This window comes from Chaetodon auriga, chromosome 11, assembly GCF_051107435.1.
Source record: "Chaetodon auriga isolate fChaAug3 chromosome 11, fChaAug3.hap1, whole genome shotgun sequence".
NCBI classification, from domain to species: Eukaryota; Metazoa; Chordata; class Actinopteri; order Chaetodontiformes; family Chaetodontidae; genus Chaetodon; species Chaetodon auriga.
In genome coordinates, this window is record NC_135084.1 from 19629792 (window position 1) to 19652231 (window position 22440).

Consider the following 22440-nt stretch of genomic DNA (forward strand, 5'->3'; position numbering starts at 1 on the left):
AGATTCCTACTGGAGTGAACGTGCACCGGTACGACGAGCAAACTGAAATGACCCATTACTGATATAATCACATTAATCAGTGCTAATGCATCAACACACATGTGGTGTTACACTGTTACAGCTAGTTTCTGCATTTTGCATGTTAACTTAAAGATATGACAGAACTAAACCGTGTATAGTGTCTGTGGCTTTTATTTGAAGTATGACATGAACGGCAAATACGTCTGTCATGACACATTGTCAAAGCGTCTGCTCACTAATTCACAGTAAAGCTCCCCTGATAAATATATATATATGTTTTTTAGAAAGCACTTTGCTAAAAGATGACTGATTGATCCTCATGGGTGGAGATTCGAAGCCTAAAAACTACATTTAATCATGTGCATGTTACAGAAAAAGGTATCTACATGTATGAGCAGTTATTAATTAACTAATTAAAATCCAATTCATATCACTTTGCTCTAAATGGAAATTCTATCCAATAAGCCTCGTTCGCTGTTTCAGGTGACAGACAGTCATCACTGACCCAACTCTACTAGAAATCTGATTGAAAGAATATTTTTTATTTATTTATTTATTTATTTTTATAGTCATATTAGCCAAAGTCACCACAGCGTCTCCATCACCTCTGAACATCTGCACAAACGAAACTCTCAGTTCACGGTAAACAAACGAAAAGGTTGAGACAAAAAAACTAAAATGGTCAAACAGCCTCAGAGCAAGATGAACTAAAACATCAGATATTAGTGTTTCAGCTGAGCGCCTCACCGATGTCACATCACATCATGTGATTTTCGGCTAAAGGAAGAGGACAAAATAATCTGAGCTCAGGGTCCGCTCACTGCAGCTCTGAACCACACCTCGCAGCCTCCGTCAGCAGGTGGAGTTCGCTCAGTGACTAAAAAAGGACGAGCGGACCTCGAGTTCACACCATTTTGTCAACTTCTGAGAAACATTCATGAGTGAAACGATGCAGCTGCAGAGTCCAGCAGGATGAAGTCATTCAAGCCAAAAGGTTCACCTACACACTCATCACATCCTCAGTGCTTTCAGTAATAAAGTGCATCGCTTTGATGGGCACCGATGTTTCTGGCTGCAGCCGTCGAGGTAGCCGTGGACAGTTCGAGCTGGACTGATGGAGAACGAGTCCAGACGTTCAGCGCATCATGTCGGCGGAGTTCGTCCACAGCGGAGAGAAGAAGAAGAAGAGAAAGTGGAGAAGAGAGAGGGAGAGAAAAGATGAATGACGTGCACAAAGGAATAACAGTCCAGAACATTACCTGAGCACGTCCGTCACAGATCTAAAAATAGCGAGCAGAGGTGGAGCGAGCGGAGGTAATTATAGTCATTGTGGAGAAACTCTGCTGCTAAGATTTCTCCTCCAGGAGTTTCATTTTCCCTCCCTCCTTCTGTCTCACTGCCTCGAGCGATTGTTGTGCGACAGCTGATACCTGACTTCTCTTTTGGTGATCTTTTGTTAAAACACAGAGGTTAGCTTTCACTCGCTAACGATACCGTCCGGCCGCTCTGTGTGCAGCGCGCGCGCGCGCACACACACACACGCGCACACACACGCACCTCAAGCAGCCATTCTGGGCTCGGTGGGCCAAATATTAAAGGAGCAGCTTTTCAGGCTTCACAAAGGTGAACAAAGTCACTTCAGCTGGTTTAATTCTGGTTAAACTATCAGACACTTTGAGTTCTGCCGTTTGTGGCCCCTTCATCATGTGTTCAGGAGGAAGAGCAGGAGGCCTCCAGTGAGTCCAATCGGGATTTCTTAAACGTATCTGGAGTTATGAGCAATGTGTGATAGGTCACGCCTTCCTGTACCAAGATGGCACTTCAGATTTTGATGAATACTCGCCCATGTGTGCTTAAATTGAGGAGGTTGGCCACAAACACAGCCTGAAGATACCCAAACTTATGATGATTGGACAAAGGAGTTATGGCCCTTTTCCTGCTCAGAGATGGCGGCCATGTTTCTCCACCAATCTTGCTAATTTATGATAGAAATGTGGATCTCAGTCAGCCGATGCTGTATATGAATTTTGCTGCTGATAGAGTCAAAATCCAACAAGTTCTCTACACATTACTGGTTTTTGGCGGCAAATTCATCATGGTGGACTTTTGTGGTGCAGAGGCTGTTTAGTAGAGCGCACTGAGCTGGACTTGTGTGTCCAATTTGAACTCAATCAGACTTAAAGTGTGAGGGGGCAGCCTCTCAAGAGTGACTTTTCAGCCTTAATTCCATCATATTACTTGGGAAGTGGCTGCACATCACGTCCAGTTATGGGGCCAAGTTTCATGCTTCTCGCTCTTTCCAGCTCACGGCACTTTAAGCCGCTGCAGCAGAAAGATAATAACATCAAGTAATAATAATAATAATAAAAACAGCAGGCCTTGAACCTTGTAATGAGACAGATGGACGCAGGTGTGAGTGTGTGTGTTCATACCTGTGCGATCAGAGCGTGGAGACGCACCTCGCCGAGCCTCGAGCGCTGCTCTTGGCCTGCTGGGGGATCACGGTCTGGGCCTGGAGGCAGTATTTGGCTTTGTGGTTCAGCTTATTGAGAGCCAGCTTCTGGGAACAGCAGTTCATCTCAAAGACCTCCTGAGGAGGAGACGAGGAGGCGGGAGGGAGGCGATCAGTTTCACCCTGAGGACACGTTTCGATCTAGCTGCTCATGTCAGTCTCTACATGACAAAAGTTGTTTCTTGGTGTTCTTCTCGTTTTGTCGTCGCCCCTGTTCTTGTTTTTGTTGTTCTCCTTCTGCTCTTCCTCCTTCTCTTCTTCCTCTTCTATTTGGTAACAGCAGCAGTGGCATTTTAAATGGAGTTTGTTTCTAATGTACACGTGGAAGTGTTGAAGTGAAAAAACCCTTTAATGTAATCATGGCGACGAGTCTTTCGGCGCTAAATTGACCATCGACCACTTTCATGATTGTTCTTTATCTGATTCCGGCTTCTCCAAACTGAGGATCTGCTGCTTCTTCCTGTTTTGTGTCATAAACTGAATCTCTCTGAAGTCACGATTATTGATTAAACCACCTATCGATCGATTGAAGAGAGAACAACTCTTAATTGCAGCCCTAAAACCTTTATTTTACAGGTTTCTTGAGGAAACGATGTAATTTGGACGAACTATAGGGAAAATAGGACTGTCACATATACTCTCAAGGCTGACATGTCAGAAATCTGAAGGACTGTGAGTGTGTGTGCGCGTGTGTGTGTGTACCTCCTCTCCACTGGTGTGTATGAGGTAGATCTTGTATTGCAGACTGCTGTGCATCTTCCGGAAGTGCAGTTTCGGGGGCTTCACGCGGACCACAATCCCTTGCTCGGTGACGTTCAGCCTCAGCACAGGAGGGCTGATTTTGGCTGCAAGTATGAGAAATGATTGTTTAAGAGGATAAGAGGAACAAAGTGCAGGATAAAAGACAGGAAGTGGAGAGTTAGTTTGTAGTTTTTATGGGGTTTTTTCAGCTTTTTTTTGGGGGGGGGGTTTAAAAGCTTTTTGCTTACTGCAATATCATAAGCGACTGTACTGTACATATAGTTAATATAGTAAATTAAACTCTTTAATGAGTCGAATTACATTTCTTCAGTTTTGTGTTTAATTCTTACTGTTGCTTCTCCTTGAGTCAGATATTCTATATATTCCTGGTAGTTCTACATAAAGAACTAATTTTATCAGTGTCTGCATCAGTTGCAGAAGCGAGTAGACAAAGACGAGTGGATGCAGACGATGATGAGGAGGAGGAGGAAGACTCACTGTCCCAGCGTGGGCTGAATCTTGGGGAGAGAGCCCAGGCTGATTTGCTGGAGGGCAGGGAGGAAGCTTGCACTCTGGCGTAGTACCACTCTCTGGGCTCAGAGGTCACCCCGCTCAGGTCACACTGGAGCCTCTGGGTCCCCTGACAGCCGTCCACGTCCAACCACTGAGGCTCCCCATAACTGAACACAGAGAGGAGGGACGGCAACAGGTTAACTTCACTCTGTGCGGTATTCAGTAAGCTGTATGAGGAGGGATCCCATCCTGCTTGTTAGCTAATGACCAAAATGCATCCCCCCTCTACATCCCCAGAGAGTGCAGGGCACCGGGGTTTGTTTAGTCTGCCTGACTGACTGATCCTTTATCTGACTGAGGTTTGTGCATGTTCCATCTTTGATCTGTGATATTCTCCAAACGATATACGATAAACACTCAACTCTTTGCTACTTTGTCACCTATTTACAGAGAAGTGTCGCCTTCTTGATCAAAGCGACAATGAGAACCGTGGATTCGCAGAAGCGTTCTGTGTCTGCGTGGGTTTCCCCCATCGTCACAGACAAGTCTGTCAGGTTCGTTCTGCTGTCTGTGCCCTCGACCAAGGCGACAAACTGAAGCTGGTCCCACTGCTGCTGCTAATGCTGAGATCCAGAGACGGATTTCACTCTGACGGCATCTTTTATTTGTTGATTATATTTTGTATTATTAATCTGATTTTGTACTGCAAGTAAAGTTAACTGAACCGCTGTGGAGCAGAAGTATAAAGTGGCACAAAGTGCAAATACTGCAAAATAATACTGAACCACAGTTCTTGAGGAGTAAACGTACTTTGTTGCTTTCCATCACAGCTTCCATGTGATCGACTCTGTGATACCTTTCTTAACAAACAGCTCGGACTTTTCTTTTAAAATGATTCAAATTATCACTGATAATCACCCAAAGTTGACTTGATATCACTCCACAGGTAAAATATAAATAACAAATGAGTACACAAACAAACACACAAACAAACAAACAAACATGACATGACAAGAGCTAAGAACTCACCAACAGACTTTAACATGAGCTGAAATGTCTGTTTTTGCAGTGGTAACATGGTGGAAACAAGGAATGCTTTACTTATGTAAAATCGATCACTTTCTTCTTTCCGTTCATTGTTTTTTTAATTGAGAAAATGATATTATATCTAAAATCTGCATCAGCAGAAAAAAAGAAACAAATCTTGAATGTTTGCACTGTTGAATGCAGATCTACTGTACGTGTGTGTGTGAGGTCTCACATCTTCCACTGGACGTAGTACTGCAGGGAGGTGCTGTTGGTGGACGGAGTCCAGCGCAGGATGTTTTTATAGTCCACAGAGTCAAACCTCACCTGGGCAGGTGGAGCGAGCGTCACCAGAACTGAGGAAGTTAAAGAGCATGAATTACATTCATAAAAAGAAGTGAGTGGTAAGTAAAATAATGCTGATGGTTATTATACAGAAGCTCCGTCCTAAAGAGGAAAAACTCTTTACTGTCAAACAAAAGGAAACAAAGTTAAAATAAATGAGTAAAACCACTTAGAAATGAAGAAAAGTGTGTAATAAATAGTTTTTATTAAACACCAGTAAACACAAACGTCAGCTGAGGGTTAATACTTTAACACATGCACTGTGATCTGAGAGAAGCTGGAGGGACTGAACTAAATCAGTGTGACTTTGAGATGAAATCAGACAACACAAACACGAAGCCACATGGCGTTTAACACGGACAAACCTTGGTTACCTTGCAGCGTGACAGCCAGGTGTCCCAGCAGCACGGCTCCGAGCAGCAGACGGGTCATGGCGGTGATGCTGTTGGTGGACGACAGACAGGCCAACGAATGCGAAGAGCCACTGTGGACTGATGCTGCAGGAAACCCCGCCGCCTTTAACATGCGCCGACTTCCTCTTTTAAATTCCATGATGTGTGGACATTTATGGCCTTTCTGACACAACGAGCTCTCTGCGACAGCGCTGCACGGTTTGACGGTCATTGATCTCTTTTCCAGAAGTACGTTTTTGTGCAACATACATGCGACAGGATTCATTGCCAAACGCTGACAGACGACTTTATGAGTGTCAAACCCTTCACATAGTGATGCATTCACTGACCTACAGTGACAATAAAAACTGCCCTTCACTTGGCCTTTGTTCAGTTTCATGTTTGAGTTTTCAAACACAGGGAGGGAGGAGCGGTGACATCTCATCTACTTCGTTTCACTCACTTCATGTAAATTATTAATTAGATTGTTAATGGATTTTTACAGAAGCTGCTGAATTGTATTATTACTGTCATGTCCCGCAGAACATTTAGCTAAATCAGTGCAAATTAAAATTCATATTTTACATCATTACAGTTAGACTGCATTTTATTTTTTAAGTGTGCAGTGATTTTTAATCTGATTTGTTGAAATTTTTCAACTTTCAACAGAATAAAAGCAAAAATGCCAAAAAAACTAGCCTTTAAAATGCAAAAAAAAAATGGATAAATTGTTGAAAAAGCGAAAAGTAACAGATTAAAAGTTTAAATTGGCTAAAAGTAGTGGATAAATGGTTGAAATTGTTAGCTAACCGTAGTAGATAGATGCTAAAATGATATATTTATTAGTGCTACAAGTACTAGAAAAAGTATTTTAATAATATGGACCTTTAAATTAACTGAGTGTTGGTGCTGATGCAGGGGTACCTGAGTTCACCTCAGAGGACAGCTGTCAGACACAATCACTGCTGCAGATTAATGGAAACCCTGAGATAAGCCATCATCAGCTGAGGACCCACAAAGAAAAGCGAAGTCTGTTATCGATTGTTACTGGAAACAGAAAAAAAAAAAAAGGAAGGAAACACAACACACAAAAGAGGTCTCCCTTGTCACTCAAACGACTGGTTTCAGAGGAAGGAACAAACGGAGTTTCTCAAATGTCATGAACGTGGTGCCATGTGTGCTTCTTCCCTTACAGAAAAAGGCCAGACTCTGACCAAGTGTTTGATTAGCGGCTCTGTGCCGCAGCAGCGACGACTTCTGTTTACATCCATCTCAACATCCCTTCTTGTTTTTAACCACATCCTTCATTAGAACAGGGCACAAAGAGAAAAAGGAAGACATTTTTAATTTAATTTGATCTTTATTGAACTGCTGAAATGCTATACAAAAGACGCAGGAGACATGTCCGAAGACACAGAGGTAGTAATGAAGTAAATAGAGAGAAAAGGCGAAGATGAGCTTGTTAGCGCTGACTAAATCAGACTTTAATGAGCTTGCTGGTTTTCCAACATCAACTGGATTAAACAGCACATTCAAACTTTATTGTAAAATAAGCAGCCAACGGCACAGCTGAGCATTTCCACCTTGAAATTGCTGTGGACCAATGACAGTCTCACAAACAGAATGTCACATATTTAAGGAACCAATGGCACTCTTTCACTTTCAATGATGGCAGAGACGCGCTCTGTCTTTGGTCCAAAGTTGCAAAAGAAGAAATGGTTCATGTTTGACTGAAGGATCTGAATCTGACACTGAAAACTCATGTTTACAGTTGCTATTTTCCAGAAAAGTCTGCACAAAAACGGACGGGTTTTGCCACAAAACTGAAGCTTGACCCGTTCCATCCATCGGTCTGGGGACACAGTGAGTACAAGCCAGATAATGTTAGCCAACGTTAGCCTGCGTGATGAATCATGTCAAAGATTTTATATAGGATTATGATAAAGAACGTTACGGATAGCTGAGCTGCTGAATTAGATGGCGGCTTTAAACTACACATGACTTTGTTCATGAGGAAAACGTCATGATGAAGGTCGTCCTCATACGCTGCTAGAATAACGTTAGCACGATCAGGCTGGGTAAGTGGTAAAATGCATGAGGCACATGAGGGAAGCTTTCGCTCAGGGATTTCTGCCAGAAGGCGGCGTTTGTGTGTTGGATGCAGGTGAGCAGGTACGCTTGAGCTGCAGGCGAGTGGCGGAAGGACGGGTGGAGATAGAGGCCGGGACTATTTGCATATTCATAGATCTGTACATGCTAAATGAAAGCAGGTGTGGAGTTACATCTGAGCTATTGAAAGGCGAGAAGGGATTTTGTTCAAAAGATTTAAACATGATTCTGCAAACAGAGCTGTGTGCTGGTACATTTCACACTGTGTTCATGCATTCAGCACTGTAAGCTGGGAAATATTAACAGCTAAGCAATATGTATTCAAAAGCTTAGACGAAGGTATGGCACGACAAACGGATCACATCACTTTATGCTTGGTGTACGACAGCCACTCATTTCATGAGAATTGACTGCGGCTCTTAAACTGCTTTTAAGAATAATAAAACACATTTATCTAAAACAAATGTGATTTGAGGAAACAGCTAAACCCACACATCCTATTACAGTGCACATCAGAGCAGGCGAGTGTGGTGAAGGAGGAGGCTGTAAACGACCTCTGACAGATCCACACCGCTCTGTATTCACTAAGCCACGCCCACATTTTTTAGAGATCCAATCAGAGATCAAATCTGTCTGCTCCAAATATTCGGTCAGAAAAATGTCACATTACAGAAATTAACTGTGAGAACACAGACATACAAGTCAGCAAGAGTCAATCATAACATTCATAAGACATAATATTCCACAGTGAATACAGTATTTTGACCACTCAGCACAATAACCTGTGAGTATAGTGACGCCCGCATGCATGCCACAGATGCAAAGAGATGTTATGACAGACACATTCATAAAGGACAGTCTAAATGTTCTAATATTGACAGATTTGAATATGCATGGCAGGAAATGAAGCAGTTTAAACACCCTTCAGTCATTGCCGGTGTGAACATGGGATCAGGATCAGTAGTTTTTTTTTTTTAAAGTGACAGTTTTTTAACAGTTACAATCTTAAATGTTAAAACTTTTTTCTGATAATGCTGCTGAGGCTTAAACCAGAGTCAGACTCCTTGAATGTGCACACATAGTCCAATAAAGCAGATTCTGATTACAGATAACTGTGTTTCCAAACAGCGATTACCTCAACACCCTGGCTGCACCATGTCTGCCTCGTGAATGTAATTTATGACGCTAGCACGAGGTGTGTTCAAGCGATCACAGGCCGCAGCGGCTGAGGCAAGAATATCAGATATAAGATTATTAAAAACATTAGCGCACTGTTAACTTTCTGACTTGACAATTACTTTGAGTTTATCTTATAACTGTAAAGCCATGCAGCCGGTGTAACTAATTGCAACTGCTATGCAGGATTTTCTTGTCCAGAGAGGCTGCCTGTTGTGCTGCTTTGGCATGCTGAAGTAAATAAGAAAAATGTAAGTGATGACCAGAGGGAGGCTCCGGATTCTGCGTTTACTTGGCATTGACATGGAAATAAGACAAGTTGAAACACCTGAAATTTGTAACCAGAACTCCCCTCCCCTGTTCAGTTGTGATGACTGCAGGGTCGTGAGCAAAGTGCGTCATGTGACCTAATCAAACATTCAGTGTTCCACAACGTTCAGTTCAGCCGCGGTAACCCTCGGTCTGCTCATCTGGGGCTAACTCCACGAACACCGGGCGTTTTTCATAATCAGAGGGGACATCGCTGAAGACTTCAGGCTCATCTTGATCCAAGCTGCCGTGCATGTACACGGGTCCTTCGTCATTACTCACCTCCATGACATCACACACACCTTCGTCCTCAGTTGGCACCCCGATGCGCAGCCGGAGGTCAGGCTCAGTGGAGGAAGTGACAGGAGGTGTGAATTCTTTGTCTTCTTTCTCTGATGGCGTTGACAGTAGAGGCGTGGGTGAGGTGGGCTCCACTTGCGGCACGAAGATGGACTGCTCAACCACTCCGAAAGTCTGCTTCAGTCGACTCGTGAACGTCTTTGAGGCACAAAGAGGAGTGGTTAGATTACTGTTAAAATTTGACTAATAAAGTTCCTTCAGTGGGGATGCAGCAGCTGAGCTGAGTGTACATACCATAGAGTTTGGTAAAGAAGATGTGGGTTTGGTCTTTTTCTTGTACAACATGAAGAGGATAATAACTACTGCGATCAAGGCCAAGACGACCACCACGATGATGTAAATGTAGGTGTAATCTAGATAAAACAGACATAAAAGTAAATATGTGTACAGACAGGCAAACTGACCAAACTCTCATTCACTGGCGTTTCTGTATATCCCCTCTGTGTACCGCCCTCTGGACACCATGGAGGAGGTGGGTCACAGGAGGAAGTTAATCATGGACACCCCTTCCACCCCCTGCAGGAGACAGCAGGGGGCTTAAGCAGCCGTCAGACTGTTTAATATTAAAACAAGTTACATCAAGAGGAAGAGCTTTCTTCTCAGCTCATTTTCCAGCGACTGTCAACAAACTGTTCAGCGCCGACACGGCAGCATGGCTGTCTCCTATCTGAACAATCCTGAGCGGAACGAACAAACAAAGACATAGAAACTTGTACTCAACCGTTTGGCCCATGTGGAGCTGTTCCTTCTGGCTGGGCGCAGTACTGCTGTGTGCCTTGAACTAAGATTTTCTCTATCTCGCCTTGGACCTCTAGACAGTGTTTCTCCTGAGCAGGATCCACTGCGAGCGTCTCCTCGCACACACTCTCCTCACAGGTGAACCTCTGGTGTAGCTCCCTCTGCACACACGACACACAGCGAGGCTCCTTTTCAACAAAACTTCAGCGATACAGACAAGTGTTCGCACGTGGCACAATGTAAAGTGCATGATGGTCAGCAGCTGTACTACTACTAATTAATACTGCATTAACTGCAGCTCATTTCCTCTGCCGCTACTGTTTCATCAATGTCATCAACTTTAAAGATGTGGAATTCAGTGCAGTCTGACCTGGTTGATGACCACAACGTCGTACTTAAATTCAGCCAGCCACTTGCTCGCCGCTGCATCGTGGCTTTTCTTCTTTCGATGAATTGCGGGCTGCTTGCCAGACATCGGCTTGCTGTACAGCACCCAGGGATGCATGAAGCTGAACAGGACGCTGCCGTCCTGCTGGGCAGTTACGTTAACTGGTGGGAAATCCACAACACCTGGAGACCAACATGAAGATGGCTTAGTTGTTAGCTGACTCTCCTGTTGGAGACATACTGAGGTATGTTATGCATCTCACTCAAACACATTGTATGCATCCTCGAGGCCTCACAAACATGCATTTCATCCCCACGAAACATTTGCAACGTGCCTTGTTTACATTCATGTTAATATCAGCAAAGATGTATTAGTTTGTGAGCGTAAACTCGGTGAATACAGACTTCATCACTCACATTTCTGATGCACTTGCGAGTTCATGAAGTAGCTGAAACTGATTCCGTCCAGAGGAGCGGGATCAGACTCATTCTGTCCAATCACAGCAGTCACAGTTAGATAGTAGTCATCCTTCGGGTCGGACAGAAAGGAAACATCAGCTTGTAGATTTGGTGAGTTCACCCAAAGCTGACTAGGCTTGCTGTGGACACAAATGAGACAAGAGAAACTCGGTCAAGAGAAAGAGGAGATCATTTTAAAAAACACAGTTCTACGCAGGAAGACACAGATATTTAGCAGCTAATGAATTCAAAGAGAAACACATCTATGTCTAACCGTGACATCGTGAGTATATCGACTCTGAATTTAAGAGCTGGCAACAACTGGTCGTAAGTCCACTTCACGACGTTGTGCAGATTGCGGCAGTCGAGGGTCACGTCGGTCGGCGGCTCCACTGTGGAAACAGGAACACAGATGTCAGACAGCAGATCTCCTGAATGTCTTCAAACAGCAGACCAAAATTAGGAAATGAATGTCAGGCCGCCAATTTTTAGCATGTAGGTCATTTACAGACTCTCAGTTCAACTGTGTCACTGCATTCATGTCAGGGAGGCTCCCTATTTTTAAGAAACCTAAACTCCCCACTAGAGGGCGCTGGTACACAACATATTCTTGGTGAAGCTCTTGCAGTGGGTGTAAGTGTTTTTCCAAACACAGACACAGTGGGCCTACGAAACTTTAAATGCACCACAAGTCCAAGAGCACAACGTCAGGAAATATTTTGGCTTTCACTTCAGGACAAAGTGAAGATAAAGATCATTGCCTTTAATGTTGTTCATGGGGAGATAAGGGGCTGCTTCACTCCTGAACTGGACTCTTTAATCTGCTACCAGAAACTGAATGCAATGTCTCTGCAGGCTGACACCAACCGGAAGAAGACGTTTCCTAATAGCCTCCTCAGTGCAAACACTTCCTCAAATCCAAACTTGCACAAGCAGAGAACAAAAAAAACAGACTGTTTTCTCTCTTTCCCTCTTAGAAACTGATCCTCACTTCAGTGCGACTTGACATTTGATTTAATTTCAGCAGCATTACAGGAAGACTATGTGATATTAAAGGCAGGGCTGATCAGACCTGTGGATACCTGCTCTTTGATCCAACCAGACATTTCATCTGTTACAGGAAGGCCAAATTTCACCACAAGCAAACACTCACTCTCTCTCTCACACACACACACACCAGTGATTCCTCTGCTTGCTCCTCCTCTTTTTTATTTTTTTTTTTGCAGCAAAGCATCAAATTTAAATCCCCCAAACAGCTCCTACGTACTTCAACTTTTTGTTTTAGAGATATCCCAATCAAACTGGAACAACTCTACTTCATATTAGATAATAAAGCCTTTTTATCATTGTTTTGTTGTGGTTTACTGAAGCAACACCAGGCAATGGCCTGTTTGCACATTTATCATGCAGGCAGATTCGTACATCTCTGTCAATATAAATGGCGCCAAAGCGGCCGGTTTAAAAGACCACACCAGCTCAGACAGGGAGTACATATTAAAGAAAGGAGAGGAAAGAACAATGGGTACAACAGACTTCGGCCTGGTGTGGCACTGTACAGCTCAACAAAGTTAAAGGTTTCAGTAAAGTTTTGGATTAGTTATTGAACACACCTTCGCTGACATTCATGAGTTCCCTCTGTTATCGTAAACCTTCAGAGAAAAAACAAAAGTACCTTTTGGTTTCACTTCCTTTGAATGAACATTTACGTGTATGCATGTGATAATATACGCCCACACAAACAGACGGGCTCACAAACAAACTGAGATGAGAGCGAAACAGAAATCACAGGAGCACGTGTGCCGTAAAAGAAGTGATAACCGCAACAGTAAAGTTGGTCACTGAGGGCTGTCACCACAGGGCTGCTCACGACACACACACACACAACACACACACACACATTTCATTTCACAATTTTAACTTCTGTTTTTACTTTCTAGCAGTTTGATAGTTTCTGTGCACAAGCTGCAGGTGCAAAATGTCTATATTGTGCAATCTGCACAGAAAAATGCACAACTTAAAAAATAAAACATTTAAATTGGGTGATTTTCAAAGCTTCTTTATAGTTTTTTTATTTAAAGTTTATCCATTGCCAGGCTGAGGAAGGGCAGACCATATTTTTTAAAGACTGAGCTCATTTTTATCTTGATTGTAAGTTTTGCAAAACTTGTGCATACAAAGCAAAAAAAACCTCTTTCAGAAGCAGGAGGAAAGAGCTGATGCTATCAGACTTAAAAAGGAGGTCACTGAACACAGACACAAAATGACTGAAACCGTCCTTCAGTACTGCTAAAAAACACTTTCAAAATGAGTTCATATGCATTTTAGGTGCCCAGAGAAACGTTTATTTTGCATAGAAAGTCATGGCAGGAAGCTAAGTCTGACAACTCACAGTGCAATGAACTGTGCACAAACGCATGAGATTAAATATAAATTTACATTATCCACGCTTCAACGTCTGTTCACATCACAGTACTTTCACTATAACGTCTGCCTTCCTTATTAAATTTGCTGTTGTAAATTGTACATTTGATACGGTTAGATTCTTGTTCTACACTGTATATTTTACAACTTTTATCATTTATTTTTAAATCCCTGATTGAGTTTGCAAATAACTGGAGAAGCAACTGTTTGATACTTTCAGTCTGAATGAGCAGTCAGCTCGACCACAGCCACTGACAGCACAAGCTGAAAAGGAAGTACAAGAGATGGGACGATAAAGACGTGGACTCAAAACTGCACAACGCACAAGTTCACACGCAACAACCGTGCATCAACTATTTCACAACATGTAACAGTGAGCCACACGACACACAAGAGTCAAAACAGATGAGATTTTAAAATAAATCAGGAACTGACCAAAGATACTCCTTTTCAGCAAATTAGCTCTGGTTCTTGACTGAAACCGGCTACTGGGGCGACAGCTGAAGATCATTTTCACTGCTGATTAACCTGTCCATTAGTTTCTTCATTAATTTATAGTTGTTATGTCTATCAAATGTCAGAAAATGGTGAAAAACGCAGATCGGTGTTTCCGAAAGCACGAGATGATGTCCACAAATCTGTTTTTATTTCTCAACAACCCAAAGATATTCAGTTTACGGTCATAGGAGTGAAGAAAGCAGAAAATATTCACATTTAAGAAGCTTTAATCGGAGAATTAAAGCAGAACCACTGTAAACAAGGATGCACCATCAACTGGACAACTGCACAATGCACAACCGAGGCAAACAGTAGCAGCAAAATGGCAGATCACATTGATTATCTGCAAGCTTCTGTTCTGTTATTACAGCCATTTTTTATCCAAAAAAAACTAGCATGGACCAACCACTAATGATGAAAAAGGTGCAGAAGACTATTACGTGTGAGACAAACAGTGGTTTCCATTCGCTCTTTCCAACCTGACAAACCCAATGGTGTCGTCATAGTTCGCAGCTGGGAACCAAATTTTCTAGTTTGGAACCAATTAATTTTAGGTCAAAATTATGTGTGTAAACTGGAGCTGAACCTGCTCGGTGTTGGTGGGTACCATCACAATTACAAATCCAGCCGGACATTTAAAGCCAGCTGCAACTAACAATTTCAACAACAATTTTTTTTCTTTGGTCTATAAAATGGCAAAGTCTAAAATTCCCACCACCATCTGAAGCACCAGCTGGCATCTGAAGATTTCTTCTTCTGTCCAGCAGTCCAAACCCAATAACATTCAAATTGAAATAACAAAAAAACAGAGAAAAGATGAACAACCTCACAACTAAGAAGCTGAAATTCGGTCATGTTTATCAGAAAGAAAATACTTAACCCATTAATCGATTTGTTCCTGCTCTGGTTGACTGTTTTCACTTTGACTCTGCGTTAGAGGTTACATACCCAACCTTACTGTCCTTAAATGTGTCAGCTGATAAACTGACAGTTTCCAAACTCTTTGTCCTCCGTCCTCGCCCTGTCTCCACAACATGCACAGTGATTATTAGGTGAGACATGACACTTTAACGTGAGGATCTATTCAAAGGCATAAATGAAAGCAAAGTCGGAGGTAAGGTGTGTATTTTCTTGGAAAGCCCCAGCCAAGTTCTGCTGTTCTTCACGGTGACTCATCACAGTTGCATTCATGGCTTCAGGGAAATGCAATCAAACATCTCTGGACTGAGGCCCCGACCACACAACATTATGACCGGCTGACAATATGTTTCGCTGCAGAAACACACCTAGAACTTGTGAAAGCCACAGCGGCACATTCAAGTCCATACAGTTTGTGATTATACACCAGAGGTCCACAGTTATGCCCACAAGACCTCTCCCACACATACACAGGATACACACAAACCATGACCACACCACACTGTATCACATCTCTGAATGACAGGATGTTCGTGAATTCTCAGTCTTAAAACGGCGTGCAGTTTCCAGTCCCTCACCACGTAGCTACGCCACCCAGAAACACAGGACTACATAGCATTTTTGACACCTCTGGAGCTCTCCTAAATTTTGGCTGAGATGAGACTCATGTCCTAAATTAGGATTTCTAAGCACTGCTTTTATTTCTAATCCTAAAAGGATTACCATAATGTGGCCAGTTAGGAGTGACTTCCTGTTGACACTTCACAAACACAGGCCCAGATCCAGAATATTAATGTGTAAAGATCCAATAACAGAACAGCAGCTCAAAGCAGGCAAGCAAAAACACTTAAAATGCTTTGCAGGCGGTTACTTCACAAAGGATTTCAATTCCTAATTTCACTTCATGTGTCAGGAAACTGATTGCCGCTGTGTTGAACAGGAAAACACAAAGTGGCCACAGAGAAGACAGTAGTGTACCTCGCCTACGATCTGTCCTCAAACAGTTTCACTATTTTTGCCACCAATCCTTCACTGATTTAAATATCAGGGCTGCAATTAACAATTATTTTCAAGATCCATTAATAAAACAAAGAAAAACAGAAAATGGTCACACAGTTGAGAAGCTGGAATAATGGAAATTATTTTTTTTAAAAGATTAATCAGTTAATAAATGCAAAGTATGCAACATTTCCACATTAAAATGTCTAAAAAAACTCATGGTGCATATTTTGTTGTGCTCTCACATTATTAAAAATGCTTCAAACCCACAGAACTCCAAAATTTTATTCAAGGTAACGTTGTATTTGCAGACACAGGAAACACATCAAAGTGTGAGGACGGAAATCAGTGACTAAACGTACCGTGAATAAAACGTTCATGCTCAGTGAACAGATGGATTTTAATCAGCAATGGCGGTTATTTAACAATGAAGACATCAACTCCCATGATCCCTCGCTGCATCTCAACCTCATCAAACTACGTCTTTTCTTTCCACTGCTTTGATTCACTAAAGTAGCACATTTTGCAGACATGACCAGGGGTCCTTCAGGGTGGTCAGGGACGAGCTGGTGCTCACTCTACACTGCTGACCACAGATCAGCTCTGTGGTCTGCATGTCGCTGCACTCATTATGGAGTCTGGGTGCACTAATGCTTGTGCTGAGTGCTCTTTGCTTCAGATAGCATCGCTGAAGGTGCATTACAGCGTCCAGTGAGTAGAGCTTGTAAAGGTTTTTCGCACAGATGCCACTTAAAATGATTAATGAATGAGATTGGTTATGCTCCAAAAATGGTCATTAAGAGTTTTTTTTTCCCCACCATCAGCAACAGTCCTATTACAGGCATTGGATCTAAAAGCATAGAGCTGAGGTAAGGAGACATGCTAATTTGGTCTGAGAATGAAAAGATATTGACTGAACATCCTCCTGGTTGTGGCGCAGTCTATGCTGCTTCAACGCCTCGACTTGTGAATTCTATTCTCTACTTTTATCGCCCTAGAATATCCTCCACCCACCCTGCACCACTTTCCTCTAGCATTATCAGTGTCTTATATGGCAATTCAAGCAAAATCCCAAAGGTTGAAGAAGTGCATCCAATTTGCAGCCGTTTCTAAAAAGAAATGAACATGTGCATATTTGCAGCATACAATATTGCCCTTTGAGTCCATTTCCTAAACACAGCTGCATGCAATGTTTGACTTCTGCAGGGTTGTGTTACTAAATGACTCTGCTCACGTCTTTTTACAGGGAAAAGTGGACGGCTCTGCAGAAACGCATCACACAAAATGTCTTGGGTAATACTGAAAAGTACAAAGAGGAAATAAAAATGCCACAAAAAGAGAAGGCATTTTTACTTCAGCAGAAGATCCGTTCCAGCAAAAAGAGTCTGTTTGATTAAACGCACGTAATTCTGCTGTTTGACAGTTCACTTGTGATTATGTGGCCTGCAGACGAGTTCAGGTAGACGGTGGTTTCAGAGGTACCACCTAACAGCTAACCGTTGTACTGTGCTGTAATTGTGTCCACACCGTTAGCAGCCTCACAGCACCAGCCTGGCTGGTCGTCTTCACATAAAACCGAGAAAAGGACACAAGTGTCACATAAAATGATCTCATCCTCGAAAAAAAAAATAACATTTAAAGAGTGGAACCAGGTACAGGGAAAGGCTCCCAGTGCCTGACAGCAGGCACGGCGCTGGTAGCTAACGTTAGCCGGGATTCACCGTGTTTACCAGCGGTCCGTCCTCATTTCATTTCTTTCAAGAAAACAGGCATGACGTGCCGAACACAAGCCGACATTTGGACTGAATTAGCATGCTGTGTCGCGTGACACCCTCTGGTATATTCGGAGGTGCTGGGATGCGGGTACCTTGTTAATATAACGATTTTAGCAGGGATTGATTTAGCTAACACATAAAGAGTAACGTAGCTAACTTACCGTGGGCCGCTACAGCTTGAAGCAAGGCGATAAAGAGAAAAACATGCTGAAATATAGCCAGTTCCATTTTCAAATGGCAAGAAACTGCTTGTCCTTTGTCATCAAAGTCTGTGTCTCAGGGAGACACCAACTAATCACACGCTACTTTGCGGAACTGCAAAGACAACAGCTGCACGTCTCCCACGCCAGCAGCTTCTCGCGCTGATCCCCAGGACAAACCAATTTGCCGTTAGCAGCTTTCCCAAACCTCGTAAATTTACCCTTCCAAATACGTAAGAGACCAACTTGCTGCCGTTTCACTAGATGAATTACGATTTATAAAGCTAAATACATTAACGCCATTTCTCTGATAAAGTTAGCAGCTGAAAAAATCCCACTGTATTTCTTAGGTCAGTATTTCACCCTTTCTTTGTTATTAATTCACGCTCAAGACCGTCTTACATATGTCCGACAGCACGTGAAAGCAGCAAAAGTGTGCTTGATGTGACGACATCGGGAAATTCCTCCTCCTATTTTTTTCAAAGACTGCCTTTTCCTGTCAGGAAAGATTATCATGCTCTATGATAACCTTAATTAACTAATGTGCTAGGCCTAACTTATACAGCTTTATTTTTATTATCATTTTTAAATTATTAAAAATTACAATTCAATGCATTTGGAAAAATGTGGTTAATATGACTTTCACATACACAACAGAATATGTTTTGAAATACAGTTGACAAAATGTCAATATGTTTTTGGCTTTTCACGACTATCCCCGTATGGGATTTCTGACAAAAGTGCATTTATATGAAATGGATGCCCATTACTATGCGTAAGATACTACATAACAATTGAGAAAACAGATCATCTGTGGGATCCTCTTAGCTTCAGCTTTGCTCTGATTAGAACAAACATAAAGTAGCCTAATGTTTGTACACAGCAGCCAAACTCAGTCTGCACTTGATGTGAGTTACAGCCTCCTCTATGCGATACTTCCCACATCCTGACGTCAGCTGGATGTGGGATTTTTCCTCCCCATCCCAGCCTCAAACTGACGCATTCACATATCAGCTCTTCAACAGCAACTTGAGGTGAGTTACACCCCAGAAAACTGGGAAACTTATTGTGTGCTAGCACTGATGATCATTTAGTGTACTTTAACAACTGTTAAAAATGCATGTTTGTGTCCTGCAGTAAACTCTGTAGTCTGGAAAAAGGAACAGACAGCCAAGCCGGCTGTATATTCTCATGTTACATTACATACCTTGTGCATTCCTGTGTCTGTGTTATGTAACAGAAAAATTCTGGCTGTTCAGATGGAAAACTTTAAAAAGTGTCACCGATCACAGCACTGCAGCTGCTTATGATGCTGGATATAAAGCCTTTATGTCACAGAAGGATGTCACTAGTCATCCTAGTAAGATTCTCCTCAGAATAAATGACACAGTGGTGAACGTACTCGTTTGATTGACTTTTAACAAGGCAAACATCACCCCTGACCTACAAAAAAGATTTGTTTGCCTAATATTTGAGGTTTGAGTCACCTAAAGTCCAAGTCTGTGTTTCATAGATAAGCCAGATGTGCTCATTCCTTTTTATCAAAGTGGGTAGAAAGTCTTTTCAGTTAGGACACAGAAAGAAATTTACTTTAATGCCCTACACGACTGTGATGTGACATAAAGAGGTGTGGAGTGGAAAGTTTCTTTTCCACCTTCATACACCTCCACCAACATCTTCCTCATCTTTGATCCCAGCTTTGGTGGTGGTCATTTGACGACAAGTTCATTAGCCCAGAGAAGCTTGACTGGGTATCTGGAGGCCATGATTGAAATCATTTATTTTTACAAAAACAGAGATGTGTTTAAAGGAATGCTCAACATTTACACATGCTTATTCGCTTTCTTGCTAACACTATGAGAATTCCACACTCATATTTGACTGTTAGCTTAGCATAAAGACTGGAAACAGCTGGAAACAAAGGTACAGTTTTACCAGCTGTCACTTGCTGGATTATTTCTTGGTTGGTAGCAGTAACTTCCTGAATTTTCCCAGCTGGTTGACTTGTATTTTTTACGCTTTGATATTTGTACAGATTGAATATCACACTTTATGAATGAGCTTTAGAGGTGCTGGTAGCTCATCGCTGTTACCTTCAGACAGACCAAGGCTAGCTCTCCCCCTGTGCTTCCAGCCAATCCCTTTCAGTGTATCTTACTTACCGTACAGACCTGAGATCTCATTTCCCAAAATGTCAAACTATTGCTTTAAAGTAACTATAACAACAAGTCCTCCAGCCTCAAAATATGTTGTTTGTCCGAGTCCTCCAGAGCGACACATAGAGGCGGTTTCATTGTGGTTAGGGAGCTTTTTTTTTTGTCATGGTTACAATAATAAACTCGTGGTTAAGGATTGGGAACGATCGTGGTCGTACTTCTAAAAAAACCAATGGTTGTTCTGTGCTGCTGTCATAATTATAATGGTTGCTGGTGGACTTGAACGTATGCATCACATAATCAGGTCATCTCTAATGCAGAGTTGCTTCCCAGCTGGTCAGAGTAGCAGAATAGCAGCTCTATAACGTTTGTGACTTGCCATTCTGCTGTAGTCAGCTTGGATTCCCAGCAGTCGCTGTTGAGTCCAATGATAACTCAGAGCCTTGGCAAAGACGCGTGTTTGATGTTTAGACTGTTAAAAGTCTACAGAAACTTCTCAAACATGCAACATAATCCACTTACAGCACTTCAACACATTTTTGAACGGGGTTAAGACTGGAAATATTCTGCATTTTAGTTGTCAACAAATCAACAAAGTGTTATTTACAACCTCCCCAGCCTGTCTGGGGCACTTAAAGGACCAGTGTGGAGGATTTAGTGGCATCTAGCAATGAGGTTTAAGACTGCGGCCAATTGAATTCTGTTGTCTCACCATCCCTTTACAAGCACAGGAGAAGCTACTGGAGAGGATCTGCTCCCTCTGAAGATATAAAGAGGTCATTCAAAGGTAATGAAAACAGAGCGATTCTTATTTTCTGGTGATTATACACTGATGAAAACATTACGATGAGTATTATATTCTATTTCTGCCAATAGATCCCTCTAAATACTGCACACTGGACCTTTAACCAACATGATTTGTTCCTGCTGAGGACACGTCTTTAAAAATCAAAAACACAGTATACCTACATTTTTAGAGAGGCTTCAGAATTATTTAAAAAAGCATTAGAAAATTGCTTAAACAGCAGTAAATAGTACATTTGTTAGCAACTATTTTCATCTATGGCTCAAAATCATTTTTAATAGTTTTGGGACAACAATTCTATCATCCCTGTCCCCAAAAAACAGGGACCACAGGACTTAATGACTACCAAGCAAGCAAGCAAAGTTTATTTATATACACCTTTCATACAAAGTGCTTCACCGTCAGAGAAATCAAATAAAATAAAACCAAATAGAAAAAAATAAACAAATCAAAGATGAAACACCAGATAAAATATATAAGGGGAACAGACATAAGACATAAATTAAACGTGCATTTAAAGAGCGCGGTCATGGACGACTGACCGTCTGGTGACCTGTGCAGTCAGAACAAACTGCAGCTAAACGCTCCACAGACAGTGGAGATGGTTGTGGACTCTGGTGAGCCCACCCCCACCTGCCCCCATCACCCCGTGTCACTCCCCAGTCGACATTGTGCGGCACTTCTGGCCCAGCAGAAGATGAACTCTGTGCAGCAGCTGAAGAAGTCCAAAAGACAATGACGGTACACTTCAACACCACCATCACTGAGTGCATCCCCACCTCCTCCATCACCATCTGGTGCACTGCTGCCACTGCCAAGGACGAGGGCAGACTGCAGCGTATCTTTCGCTCTGCAGAGAAGGTGGCTGGCTGCAGTCTGTCCTCCCTCCAGACCAGGACCCCGACCCCTCCCACCCTGAACACAAACCTTTTGAGACAGTCCCCTCCAGCAGGAAGCTGCAGGACATCCGGACCAAGACCTCACGCCACAAGAACACTTTCCTGCTGACTGCAGCTGACTTCATCAACAAGGCCCAAGACCCTGACTGACACTGACCCCCCTACACATACACACACATTCAGGCTACACATTACATAAACACACATCCTTTTTGGGTTACATCATTTTGGGATTACTCTCTCGCACGTTTCACACATTCCTTTCAATACTTTCCTGCACAAAACTGTACAGCTCTTTCATTTACATATTACACATTTTTAGAATATTTTTTCAGATTTTTTATTGATGGATTGCCATCAGAGCGACCTTTGTAGTCTATGTGCGTCACTCTCGCTCTAATCTCAAGATTTTCTACCCTGCAGATGCATTTGGAGGGAACAGCTGAGAGATCCTGGTCCATGGGCTCATTGTCTTTGGTCAACCCAGATTCCAATTTGCTTTTCTCCCCCTCCCCCTTTATTTTCCTTTTATGCGTCTTAACTTGCAGCACTTGCTTTTTATCTCTTTGTTATGAACCAAAACAGGAAGCCAAATTCCTCATTCGCGAAAACCTACCGAGGAATAAACCTTATTCTGAATCTGATTCCTTTAAACTTCACTGACCTGCTCGTGGGTCAGTG

The 22440-nt window shown here is 42.5% G+C and overlaps 2 protein-coding genes across 2 annotated transcripts; both read right to left on the reverse strand.

The window, feature by feature from the left end:
• Positions 1-621: 621 nt before the first annotated feature.
• Positions 622-5628, reverse strand: il22ra2 (interleukin 22 receptor, alpha 2). Its single transcript, XM_076743611.1, has 6 exons — positions 5533-5628; positions 5049-5169; positions 3773-3954; positions 3236-3378; positions 2454-2611; positions 622-1132 (listed from the first exon to the last, which is right to left on the reverse strand). Exons 1-5 carry the CDS (start codon positions 5588-5590, stop codon positions 2462-2464), a joined length of 654 nt encoding a protein of 217 aa, XP_076599726.1. The 5' UTR covers positions 5591-5628; the 3' UTR covers positions 622-1132; positions 2454-2461.
• A 1262-nt stretch (positions 5629-6890) lies between these two features.
• On the reverse strand, positions 6891-18336 carry ifngr1l (interferon gamma receptor 1-like). The gene is made up of 7 exons (XM_076743005.1): positions 17861-18336; positions 11363-11480; positions 11047-11228; positions 10613-10812; positions 10226-10403; positions 9739-9857; positions 6891-9642 (listed from the first exon to the last, which is right to left on the reverse strand). The coding sequence occupies exons 1-7, from the start codon at positions 17925-17927 to the stop codon at positions 9277-9279; spliced, it is 1230 nt and encodes a 409-aa protein (XP_076599120.1). The 5' UTR covers positions 17928-18336; the 3' UTR covers positions 6891-9276.
• Positions 18337-22440: the final 4104 nt, after the last annotated feature.